Source organism: Apis mellifera, linkage group LG1 (genome assembly GCF_003254395.2).
Source record: "Apis mellifera strain DH4 linkage group LG1, Amel_HAv3.1, whole genome shotgun sequence".
Classification (NCBI taxonomy): Eukaryota; Metazoa; Arthropoda; class Insecta; order Hymenoptera; family Apidae; genus Apis; species Apis mellifera.
In genome coordinates, this window is record NC_037638.1 from 24,118,921 (window position 1) to 24,131,972 (window position 13,052).

The 13,052-nt window shown below is 27.0% G+C and overlaps 2 protein-coding genes across 9 annotated transcripts; one reads left to right on the forward strand and one right to left on the reverse strand.

Moving 5' to 3' along the window:
* Positions 1–587: 587 nt before the first annotated feature.
* On the reverse strand, positions 588–3,174 carry LOC409126 (ras-related protein Rab-2). Its single transcript, XM_392651.6, has 4 exons — positions 2,878–3,174; positions 2,114–2,253; positions 1,600–1,956; positions 588–1,504 (listed from the first exon to the last, which is right to left on the reverse strand). Exons 1-4 carry the CDS (start codon positions 2,921–2,923, stop codon positions 1,403–1,405), a joined length of 645 nt encoding a protein of 214 aa, XP_392651.2. The 5' UTR covers positions 2,924–3,174; the 3' UTR covers positions 588–1,402.
* A 590-nt stretch (positions 3,175–3,764) lies between these two features.
* On the forward strand, positions 3,765–12,054 carry LOC409127 (tyrosine-protein kinase Abl). 8 transcript variants are annotated; one of them, XM_392652.7, is made up of 16 exons: positions 3,765–4,167; positions 4,899–5,052; positions 5,190–5,299; positions 5,413–5,711; positions 5,787–5,928; positions 6,000–6,130; positions 6,232–6,494; positions 7,279–7,450; positions 7,521–7,776; positions 7,872–7,994; positions 8,161–8,296; positions 8,542–8,669; positions 9,072–9,283; positions 9,361–10,418; positions 10,511–11,008; positions 11,165–12,054. In XM_392652.7, exons 1-16 carry the CDS (start codon positions 4,041–4,043, stop codon positions 11,673–11,675), a joined length of 4,320 nt encoding a protein of 1,439 aa, XP_392652.3. In that variant the 5' UTR covers positions 3,765–4,040; the 3' UTR covers positions 11,676–12,054. The 8 variants fall into 8 exon arrangements, with proteins under 8 accessions (XP_392652.3, XP_006571663.2, XP_006571662.2 ...); XM_006571600.3 differs by having other exon boundaries at positions 9,120–9,283; XM_006571599.3 differs by having other exon boundaries at positions 8,542–8,648.
* The last annotated feature ends 998 nt before the right edge of the window (positions 12,055–13,052 follow it).

Here is a 13,052-nt window from a genome sequence, read left to right on the forward strand (position 1 = left end):
TAAGTACATATCATGATAGTATGTTTCAATTTTCACCTTCATTTGACATTAGACTATATACATAAACCTATATTTATTGTAAACATCATAAAATGTTTTAAAAATAAATTTAATTGAAAATTGCAATATATTGATATAAAAAATTTGTAATAAACAAATAAGTTTATTTTTTTTATAAAGTATTCTTTAATTTTTATATTGAAATCTTTCATAATTAAATATATTTCCATATACTACTATAAAAATATTAAGCACATAATCATAAAATAAGAATGTATATATATATGATGTTTATTTTTACATTTAAATGAACAAAATATAAGTAGCATTATTTTTTTATATTTTTCATTGGTATTACTACTTGTGGTTATTTGGTTATATAATTAGAGAATTTTTCTTTATTAAAATTTAAGATTTAAATTATAATTTAATATAATTTTATTTATTCAAATATATAAATTATAAAAAAACCTAATTTACATATAATTAAAATATTGTTTCCAAAATATACCAAAAATAACAATACCAATACTTAATTACATAATTAATTAAGTAATAAGATATTTAGTTAAATAGGCCTCAAAAAATTGATTTATATGTTTTTATATATTCGTCATTTCATACATTGATACATACATATACATGGTGTCACTTTAGGTAGTCAAGTGTAAATCATATCTTTGACAAATCACTTTGATTTATATATATATATATATATAATAAATATATATATATATTAAATGTAATTCATTATTAAATTAAATCAGATCAGTGCACAATACATACAATATACAATGTGAACAAATACAAAATATTAAATAGAAGTGCCTATCCTTTCCCGCTTGATCAATATCCAATTTGTAATCAATTTGTTCCTCGAATTTTTAACATATAACTAAAATTATAAAACTTTAAATATATAGATAATATAGATAAATAAAAATTTAATATAGAAATTGATAAAATATTATTTATTTCTTTCTAGCGCATTAAAAATAAAATTATCTGTATATGCTAAAAGCTTTAACTATTTTATGAATGCAACTAAAAATCTAAGATTATTATATTGCTATACAAATGAATTAAGTATACAAAGCATATGACAAATATTATTTAAAACTAATAAATTTACATTAGCCAGAATCTGTAAATTAAAACTTTATTAGGTTTCATGATTTAAGCAATATATATAACATTTTCCCTTATAATATTCCTATTTAATACGTATGTATATGTTTTTTTTTAAATAATAAATACATCAATAGAGTCACTTGTTACCTCATGATGCGACACACGCAAAAAATATACAAAGTAATTGGTTGAGAATAAAATGAGGAGCAGGAGTAAAAAGATTAATTTAAATTGGAGAAGGATGAAGCGGTGGACAGGCAACCCCCAGCCCCTAGCAGCACCCACCACCTTGCGTATTTCCTTGACCACCAGTACCTGCTAATCCACTAGGACTTGTTGGCGAATGTTGTGGCCCAATCTTGATGCCATTTGCCTAAATACATTTTTAAATTAATTTGTTTAATAACAATAAATAAAAATATATATAATAATAATAATTTAGTTTTTTAACTGCAATTTTGATTTTACCTCATTATTTATGTCAAATACACCTTCTTGAATTTTTTCATAAATTACTTTTGCTGTATTAATAAATGCATCTTCTACATTAATTGCTGTTTTGGCACTAGTTTCCATAAAAACAAGTCCATGTTCTCTTGCAAAAGCTTCACCTTCTTCTCTTCGTACTTCTCTTCTATTATCCAGATCACTTTTATTACCAATTAACATAATTACCATATTAGAATTCGAATGTTGTCTTGCATCTTCTAACCAAGTAGTCAAATGATTAAATGTTTCTCTACGTGTAATATCATATACTAATAAAGCTCCTGCTGCTCCGCGATAATATGATCGTGTAATAGAACGAAATGCTTCTTGTCCTGCCTATAAAATTGAATTTACTTAAATTAATAATTATAATTTCTTATAAAAATTATAAAAATTAAAAAAATTTATTATCATATTAATTTATAAAAACTTAATATTATGTAGATTTGTTATTTATATTTTTTACAATTTACTTAAAAAAATAAATAATTACAGTATCCCAGATTTGAAGTTTGATTGGTTTTCCATCAATTGTAATCATACGAGCACCAAATTCAACACCTATTGTTAAGTCATGAACAGGCTGGAATCTTTTATCAGTAAATTGTAGAAGTAGACAAGATTTTCCAACTCCTTTAAAAAAAAAAATAATTTGTATAATAAATAATTGATATAAATTAATCATGTTTTTATAAAATTATAAATAACAATAAATGTAAATATATATGCTATGAATTGTTTGAATACAAATATATAATTAAATTATATGTAAAATATATTTATTTATAGCTCAAGATTTACTTCACATTAAAATAAAAGGACATATTATATTATTCAAAGATATATTACATTTATAAAATTTACAATATAAAAGTAAACAAGTCAATAACAATGTCATACAAATATTTAAAACAAGTTCAATTATAACATCTAATCTCACTTTTTAATAATATTGCGTTTATTCTACAAGAGATCGGTTTTTAAGGTAAATAAAGAAATAAAACACTTTTTAATTTGACAAAATTATTATACGAAAATAATTGTGTGTATAAATGATATATCGAATCATACATTTAGTTCGTATTAAATGTTAATGTAAAGCATATACATTGTAATCTATAAGAATGCTATAAAGATTTACGAATCACAAATATTATCGTCCAAAGAAACGAAAACAATGGGCTCTGTCACGGTCGACGTAGTGTAGAATGTAAAAATCATTTAATATTTGCTTCTGTGGAAACATTAGATAATTACCTGTATCTCCAATGATAATGTACTTGAAAAGGTATGCGTACGACATTTTTTGAAATCACGTAGCAAACAAAGATATCTACACAAAATGCGGATATATTAGAAAACAGAACTTCACTTTTTTGACTGTCTTATCTCTTCTGCTTCAGCATGACGTCACTGAATCGCTTCGGCAATTCTCGGGATTTTCCGTACTATTCGTAATAACTTCGGGTTTCCGATATCGCGCTGCCATCGCTTCAGTCATTGACGTATCTTGTAAGCATTGGCTGTGTTCCAAAACTATGGCACTTTTTAACTTGATACTATATACGTATAGATTAAATTATGTATAATATGATTATAATATTATAAAATATAATTGTTAATTGAATATAAAACAATATTTATGTTACAGTAATTAATATTTATATTATTCTATTATAAATATTTTTTACATATTGTTTTAATGTATTTCATATTTTATATTTTTAGTTATATTAAAAAATATTATTAAATATTATAAATAATTTTCTTTTATTATTATTTTATTATTTTTTATTATTATTATTATTATATGGATAAAAAAATAATATAGAATATAATAAACAATTTTAACAAGATAAATGTAGTAAATATATAAAAAAGTAATTTATATTGATAATAAAAAATAATTAAATTTTTTTAATTTAATATTATTAATATTAATAAGTATGCAATTGTGTGTAAAACGTTAATTGTTTCTTTCAATAAATACAAGTATTTACAAGCAAATAAAATAAGAAAGGAAACAAATAATAAAGAACAGACTTCGTATGATGTTATCGGTTAACAAAGCTGTTGACCAATGAAATTTTTGTTCAAGAAATTGATTGTCCAATGAGGATACAGAAATGACTCTAGTGGTAAGTAAAAGTAGTAAACAGTACGGTGCGAATCGAGCTATCGTCGACGTCGAAGCTGTCAAACATGGCGAGAGTGTCGATCTTGAATGCTGGTCAAAAATGTGAATAGAAGGTTCGCGTTGCAGTGAGATTCGTGAATCTCGTGTATTCTCGTCGTCGGCAGAAGCCGGCGAGAGATGCGATCGGGAGTTAGACTGTCAAACCGAAAGTGAATGTGCCGAGTGAACGGCCCCGGCAGTTTTGCGGCCGGGATTAATCTAAGGGCATGCCAATTCGGAAACTATGGGTGCTCAACAGACTAAGGAAAGAATTGTTCCTGTCGGCTCTGCTGCGCGACAAACACGCAAACAGCCAAGAAACCTCAAAGAGTCCCGTCTTGTTGGCTCTAATATATTTACGGAGCATAGCGGTAATTCCTTCTCTTATTTTTCTATTCTCTCATTTTTTATCTTCTATTTCTTTCTTACTTCCGTCCCTTTTTCCACGTCTCTCCCTCATACTTTCTTCCCCTCTTTCCGCTAGTTTCTCTCTTACGTTATGCATTTGCTTTATTGCAGATTAAGAATAAAAAAGAATATAAAATAAAATAAAATTATAAATGATATGCAGAAATTATTAAAAATAATTATTTAATTATATAATTAGTATTCGTATTTATGTTTATTTATTATATATTATAATTTTTATCAAATTGATTATTAATAATTAGTTTTTTATTATAATATGTTAAAAATGAATTTGTTATGTTATTTAATATCAATCTAATTAAATTCTTAATTTATTACAATAAATAAAGTAGAATCTATTTATATTACAAATTTTTTTTATAAATTTATATTTCAAAATATAATAATAATACTTCTTTATTATATAAATTATTTTTATGTAGTATTTTTATAATTTGATATTTAAAATATAATTATATTGTTATTAACTATATTGTGTTTAATATATACATCTGTATACAATAATAAAAAAAATAAATAATTCAAAAGATTTTTTTAAAATATATTTATAAAATATTTATATATAAAAAAAAATATCAATTAAATTTGTATAATGTTTTGTATAATATTAAAATAAAATGAAAAATATTAAATCGATATTATATTTTATTAAATTTTATATAATGTTGTGCAGAAGCTCTTTTACAAAGTAGACCGCTACCTCACATTCCGGCATTACCAGATGGTGATCCTCCAAATGGATCCGGTATTCAACCAATTTCACAACAAATGAATATTCAGCAACATAGTGGAGTTTCTTCTACTGGGCTCTTGGAGGCTGCAAATAGGTTAAATTTTATTTTTTATAAAATATAAAAAATAAAAACTCTGAAAAATATATAATAAAATATATAAATTTTATATTTTTTATATACATATATATACACATATATAATTTAAAGTATAATGTTTAAATATATTATAGATGGACTAGTAAAGAAAATCTATTAGCACAAGAAGAAGATGATCCCCAATTATTTGTTGCTCTATATGATTTCCAAGCAGGCGGAGAGAATCAACTAAGTCTTAAAAAAGGTTTTATTTTGTATACATATATATTTATAAATACATAATCACATATATTCCTAATCACATTTTGTATCTTTTAAAAAATATTATATCATATATTATAAATTATTTAAATTCAGGAGAACAAGTTCGTATTTTAAGTTATAATAAGAGTGGAGAATGGTGTGAAGCTCATTCAAGTACTGGTCAAGTAGGATGGGTTCCTTCAAATTATGTCACACCAGTAAATTCACTTGAGAAACATTCTTGGTATCATGGGAGGATATGTAGGAATGCTGCTGAATATCTATTAAGTTCTGGTATAAATGGTAGCTTTTTAGTTCGTGAATCAGAAAGCAGTCCAGGTCAACGCAGTATTTCTCTACGATATGAGGGTAGAGTATACCACTACAGAATTAATGAAGACAGTGAAGGAAAGGTATGACATTTTATATATATTAATATTAATAATGTGCTAAAATATAAATAGTATTATAAAATATTAATATTTTAGATGTTTGTTACAACTGAAAGTAAATTTAACACTCTGGCAGAATTAGTACATCATCATTCAATGCTTGCCGATGGTTTAATTACACAATTACTTTATCCTGCACCAAAGCACAATAAGCCTACTGTTTTTCCTCTTAGTCCAGGTATATACAAAATAATAATAATTTAAAATAATAAATACAATTTTTAAAATGAATTAAAATTATTCTTTTAGAACCTGATGAATGGGAAATTAATAGGACAGACATTGTTATGAGACATAAATTAGGTGGTGGACAATATGGAGATGTTTATGAAGCTGTATGGAAGAGATACAATATGACTGTAGCAGTAAAAACATTAAAAGTTAGTTTTTTAATGTATTGATTATTAATAGTATTAATTAATTAATTTTATTATTTTTTCTATATTTTTTTATATTATTTTAATTTATTTTTATTTTATAGGAGGATACAATGGCTCTAAAAGATTTTCTGGAGGAAGCAGCAATTATGAAGGAAATGAAGCATAGAAATTTAGTTCAGTTATTAGGTGTATGTACTCGAGAACCACCTTTTTACATTATTACAGAATTCATGAGCAAAGGGAATCTATTAGACTACTTACGAAATGAGAGCAAACATCAAATCAATGCTGTTGTTTTGATGCATATGGCTACACAAATCGCCAGTGGAATGAGTTATTTGGAAAGCAGAAATTTCATTCATAGGTATTCCTTAATAATTGAATAAAAATGCATGTTTTTGTATAATATATTTATAAATTATCAATGTTTTTAAAAATTTTTTGTAAGAAAAAAAAATTTTTATTGGTATTTATTTTAATTTTTTAATTTTTTTATTTTAATTTCTAAAATGTTATTTTATTTATTATTTTTAATTATTTTCATAAGTGACTTAATCTTAGTTTATATAAAAAATATATTTTGATTCTTTTATAATCTAATTCTACATATCCATAATTTTACATGAAATGAATTTATTATATACTATTTTCATTAAAAAATAATTATGTATTCATTTCAGAGTTTTGAGCAAATTTAAAATTTATAGGGAAAAGAAAGGGAAACAGGGTATTTAAATTTTTGTGTATAAAATACATATTAAAAAGATATAACAAATAAAGTACATAAGAGTAATGTTCACTTTTTTACATAATAATTATCATAAACTACTAATCTTTTTTATTTCACAAACTATAACTACTTATTCAAAAATAGTATAGTTTTGTGAACAGTAAAGAATTAGTTCTAAGATAGTTTGTATTATGGTTAAAAGTAATCATTACATTTGTTACATTACAATGTATTTTTTTTTATAAATAATTTTTAAAGAAGAATTTTTGAAAAAGTAATGACAGATTACAGTAATCATTATGCTACGCATATTCTGCATGAAAAAATACATTCAGTTAGTTAAGAGAAATGTTTTAAATTTCATCGTCCTCTCCTCTTAAGAAACGAGCTCGCGTTAACATCGCGACTTTCGAAACAGAGATTTAGCGGCTCGAAACTGCCTAGTGGGTGAAAATCATCTGGTAAAGGTCGCAGACTTCGGCTTGGCTCGGTTGATGAGAGATGATACGTACACGGCTCATGCTGGAGCGAAATTCCCTATAAAATGGACTGCTCCAGAAGGATTAGCATATAATAAATTTTCTACAAAGGTAAAACAATTTTTTTATAATCCATAATATAATATTGTGTAATTAATCATATTGTAATTTTAATTTACAGTCTGATGTATGGGCATTTGGAATTTTACTTTGGGAAATAGCAACATATGGAATGTCTCCTTATCCTGGTGTTGATTTAACAGATGTGTATCATATGTTAGAAAAAGGTTACAGAATGGAATGTCCTCCTGGGTGTCCACCAAAAGTATATGAATTGATGCGCCAATGTTGGCAATGGTCTGCTGCTGATAGGCCAACTTTTAAAGAAATTCATCATTCTCTCGAAAATATGTTTCAAGAATCTAGCATTACAGAAGGTAAAATAATCTATTTGTATGCAAATGTAAATATAAGGATAAGGAATTTATACACACGAATTTATACACATTATTGTGTACTTAAATTATTGTAGAAGTTGAAAAGCAGTTACAAGGAGGAGGAGAAATTCCCTTACTTTCATATAAAAAATCTCAAACTGGTAGTACTGGTAATATTCATGGACTTGTTTTAGTTTCTGAGCCATTACCTCCCTCAGGTATTCATAAAAAACTCTTAAAATATTATTTTATTGTAATTTAATTATGTAAATAAATTTAGACGTTTTAATAAATAATGATAAATATGTGATTAAAACTTATTTTATTTTAGAATGGATTTTTTTTATAAAGGCCTATTTTTGATATTTCATTTATTTGTTGTAGATACTACCAGTTCAGTAACGAAACTGAGTACATTCACAGGTGGTATATCAAGTAAGAACAATAGTAGTATCGTACAAATGAGACGTTCTACAAATAAAAAAGGAAAACAAGCTCCAGCTCCTCCAAAACGAACGAGGTATGGCATTTTTTGTTTCCGGTGTGACGAAACCTCGATTATTATAATTATTATAATTTTTTTAGATCTGGTTACAATAATAAGTAAATAATTCAATATATTATATATGTACATATGGGATATATTTTATCTGCCATATTATTCACATTAATCTGCTTCTATTAAATTTCTTTCATAATCGAGATTTCGAACACCGACGATTATTGATTATATGGTGATACGATAATATAACAATTGGGTAACAGCTTGCTGTCGTCGTGCAGTTCGTTCCGCGATTCTGCCTATCAAGAACAAGATACTCAAAACACTGAAACAAACACCATGACTCTCGACGATGCCACGGATCTAAATGGTATTGATAAGATTCTCGAAGGTATTTTCATTCTACTTTAATCGAGCGTACTGATACGTGCACGTACTGCTTCAGTTTCCTACCGTAAGCTCTGTATCCAGCTTTTTATGCTCACTTCTTTCTGCATTTATGTCCTTTTTTAAATATATAATTAAAAAAATTAAAATTCTATAATAAATTCAAAGGTTAAAAAAGAAATTTATTCATTTTTATATTACATCTTTATTAATTTATTTTTATTACTTCAATGAATTCAAGATAAAATATTAAAATAAAGAAAGTATATAAAAAAAATATATTTTTAATTTTCAAAATATACAGTTATATTATTTGAGCTTATGGAACTTGTTCGCTCTTAGCGAAAGGACTCTAAGCAGAAAGAAAATATGTACCGGTACGGTTTGTTGTTAAATGGGAACTCAGGTATTGCGCGAGATCTCGCGACGATGGCTCAAGGAACGATTGCTGCAGGAGGCTGTGAAATCGAGGAGGATGGAGAGGGTTCTCAGGGTACGGCGGAACCAAATTTTATCTCTCAACCTTCAACATCTCCGGAACCTATACCTGGCTTGACCTGTTCTCAAAAACAAATTAAACCGAGACCTTATCCATCAAAAGAACCACTACCGCAAAAAGTAATTTTTTAAAAAGATTAAAATAAATATTTCGAAAATTTTGGAAACTTATATTTAAATTTAAATCTAATTTTTAGTTGGTACAAGTAGGTGCATTAGAAGTACAGAACGTGAAAAGAGCCATTAATCGTTACGGAACATTACCAAAAGGTGCTAGAATTGGCGCATATTTAGAATCTTTGCGTCAAAGTGGTATGCCATCAAATCAAGAATCTACGACAGTAGCTTCATCCATAACATCTGGCACAGTGGAACAACATGAAACTATTGATAATTCTCAACATAGATCTCTTTCCCCTCGTCAAAATAATTTACGAAGTCAACCTCAAATGACTCGTAGTAATTCTTCAAGCGGTGTTGTTAATACTTATCAACCTCCAAATTCTCCTCGTGGTCGAATAGTAACTGTAAGAAAGAATAATCAATCTGATGGCGTTGGTTTAAGAACTTTTCGGGTTTCGAGTAATTCTAATTTTCGTACTGCAAGTCCCTCGAGATCCGTTCAACCATCATTAGCTGATTTAGAATTTCCTCCTCCACCTGCAGATTTGCCTCCTCCACCAGATGAAATTTTTTCCAGTCAAGAACAAACTGAACTTCCACCTCCTATTTCTTGCAGTGAAATTTCTCAAATAAGAAATTCCCCTTTATCTATAAGAAAAGCAAAGAGTACAGATTGGCGTGCAAAAGAGGATGAAAATGAACAAGAAGACAGAAACGATGTTAGTAATGCAGAGCCCTCTGTAAAAGAAGCCTGTTCGAGGTTTGGAGTTAATTTAAGACGCAGAGAAACTCAAGATAGCTCATGTAGAACTATCGATAATAAAAGGACGGGTTTTAAATCCAGAATAGATACCATTGAACCTGCTGCACCACCAGAAGAAGCACCTCCTCCTCCTCCGCCGCCTCCACCACCAGTTTCAAATTCACCTCCTGATAGTTTTGAACGTAAACCTGGAATGAAGGAAATGTTAGAATTAAAATTGATAAATGAAATAAAGCAGAGTGCAGAAACAAAACATGGTACAACTACAAAAAAAACTGTAACAAGTAGTACTCCATCTGCTCTTCTGGACCCTGCTTCACAATTACTTTCAGAACTTTGTGCTAGTTTTAATATGGATACAGGACAAAGGTAAATTTTAACGTTTATATATTATATTATCTTTTTTATTTATTTTTTAACTATTTTTAAGATATATTTCATTTTTTTTTTACTTGTGATAGACATGCTCAAAATGAGTATGCTGTATCAACTTTAAAAACTAATGAAGCAAATCAAGATCAACAGCATCATCCTTACAAAGATTCATCCATATCTTCTTCAACAACTGAATCTATACTTTCTGGTGGAAATGTCGGTTTTAAATTGAAAAGAGTAGACAAACGAAATAATCCACAAAAAGAAGAGACATCTGATGGACAAATAATTGATTTCAAAGCTAGACTTCGAAAAGTTGAGAATGCAGAAAAAGAAAGATCCTTAGAAGAGAAAAGTACTATCACTGAACAATCTTCAGAATCAGAAGAGCAACAAGATGATAAACGTAGAAGTACTGGTAGTATTAGTAGTTTAAAAAAACTTTGGGAAAATAAAGAATCTTGTGATAGTCAACCTCACAGTCCAAAACTTAGTGTTAGAGGAAATAGTGGTAAACAAGAAACTCTTGACCAAACAGAAGATTCTCCTGAAGATCATAGTGGAGCCTCAACTCGTAGTCAGAGGTACATAAAATATTCATTCTTTTTCTATAATATTTATGTTGTTAAATGATAACTTAAATTGTCAAATTAATTAATATTATTGTAATTTTTAAATATAAATAGTTTTAAATATTGATTATTTAAAACTACTATATTAAATATTATCAATATTTGTAGCTCTGGTAGTAAAAGTGATACTAGACTATGGCCACCAACTGAACCAGAAAAACCAGTGGTTCCTGCAAAACCACTAAAACCATTATCTTCTTCGACTAAACATTTTGGTTCTTCAATATATGCAACACCGAATTGTACGAAATCTCAACATGCAGAAGATGATTTAAGTAAACAGAATACAGATTCAAGAACCGCAAAACAGATTGTATTGGAGCTTTCAACATTAATTGAAAACAGCGTATTAAATTTGAAAAGTAGCTCAACGATAGTAATGACTAGTTGGTTGCAGCTTTCAGACAAGGTAGGATTGTTACATGGAATGTGCGCTAATCTTGCAGATAGTGGTATTGCTCCACATGCGCGGTTTCAATTTCGCGAGCTTCTTGCAAGGTTAGAACTTCAGGCACGACAACTTCGTGCAGCTGGCACTCGAAATGTTACGGAGAATACAAGACTTCTCACTGATCTTCAAAACACGATAAAAGATGTTGTCAATACCGTGCAAAGATAAATTAGAGAAATTAACATCGTTTTCTCTGTCTCCACCCTTGTTCTCGTCCTCATTTAAATCTGACACAATTTGTAATTTCATATCTGTTACTCAGTATGTTTAAAACTTTATAAATTTTTTTCGAATTTTCAAATTTTATTGTTTTGAATTTTTCTATTGAATTAAGCAATTTTATAATCTTTATTTAATTTAAATTGATAATGAAGTTTTTACAAATTTTGATTATAATGATTTTCCTGATGATGACTTACAATTTTGTTCCTGGAGAAATACTCGAAGCCAAGAATATTTAAAAAGAAGGCCTCAAGTCGAACACGGCCTTAGTTAAATACTGTTTGATGGGAAAGTAATAAAAAAAATCCAAAATTTAAATATTAAATGAAAAAAAAACTATATTTCAATTTTCATCAAAACATCTTTTAATATAGACTGCGATTAGCTATTTTCGTTCAGATTTTAAAATATTATTATAATAAAAGTATTATTTTTTTGATATTAAGAAAAAAAGACCATATAGTATATAAATATAATTCATTTATATATTTTATGTATTGAGTTTCGCAAAAAAAAAGAAAAAAAAAAGAAAAAAAAGAAAAAAAAATATTGTCAAAAGCAAAATGAGTCTAAAAATATAATTAAGCAAGGATCAAATATATTCTGGTTCCTTAAATTTTTTTAATAATAATTTTATAATGATAAAAAAAGGACGAGTAATCGCAGTTTATTAAAATAATAAATTAAAATATATATTTACTTTATAAATGACAGACATAAAAAAAAATACTTTTTGTATACTGAGCATTTGGTTCTTTTTTATAAATTAATTATGGTTACTTTAACGTCGATCCAACATGTAAGTGAAGCTCTAAGTAAATTATACTCGTCCGCTATACGATAAATGTGGTGATTATAGTTGTCGAGTAAAATGTCTCGGTGTTCTTTCATCGAACTTTTTTGCGCCGTGCTTCGTAATATCGTATGCAAAGTTTTAGGCTAGATTATACATCGTAAGTGCGAAAACTTTTAAATGAGTAAGCCATTTTAATGCGTGAGAGAATGTAACAACTTTTGTATTTGTATAGAATAAGTCGAATAACAGATATGCTTAATAATACAGTAAAACTTTGATTAGAGAAATTAATCAGAAGTCCTTTTAACTGATGAACTTTATGATTAATCAATTTTCATTCATTTTTTTTATTTAATAATATTTTTTAATTCCGTTTTTAATCCATTTAATATATTATTTTAATCATCACATTTTTTAAAATATTTGATATTTGTATATATTTATTCGGGATAATTAAAGTTAAACAAATATATATTTTTTTATTTTAATTATCACGAATTTATTTTAAATAAAAACAATTGTTCAAA

Excerpts from the sequence above, each read along its gene's own strand:
- LOC409126 (XM_392651.6), bottom strand. The coding sequence starts at position 2,923 with ATGTCGTACGCATACCTTTTCAAGTACATTATCATTGGAGATACAG. Across the intron at positions 2,254-2,877 it reads CATTATCATTGGAGATACAG|GAGTTGGAAAATCTTGTCTA; the intron begins GTAATTATCTAA and ends TTTTTTTTAAAG. Across the intron at positions 1,505-1,599 it reads TATTTGACATAAATAATGAG|GCAAATGGCATCAAGATTGG; the intron begins GTAAAATCAAAA and ends AAATGTATTTAG.
- LOC409127 (XM_392652.7), top strand. The coding sequence starts at position 4,041 with ATGGGTGCTCAACAGACTAAGGAAAGAATTGTTCCTGTCGGCTCTGCT. Across the intron at positions 8,297-8,541 it reads GCTCCTCCAAAACGAACGAG|CTTGCTGTCGTCGTGCAGTT; the intron begins GTATGGCATTTT and ends ATTGGGTAACAG. Across the intron at positions 11,009-11,164 it reads GCCTCAACTCGTAGTCAGAG|CTCTGGTAGTAAAAGTGATA; the intron begins GTACATAAAATA and ends CAATATTTGTAG.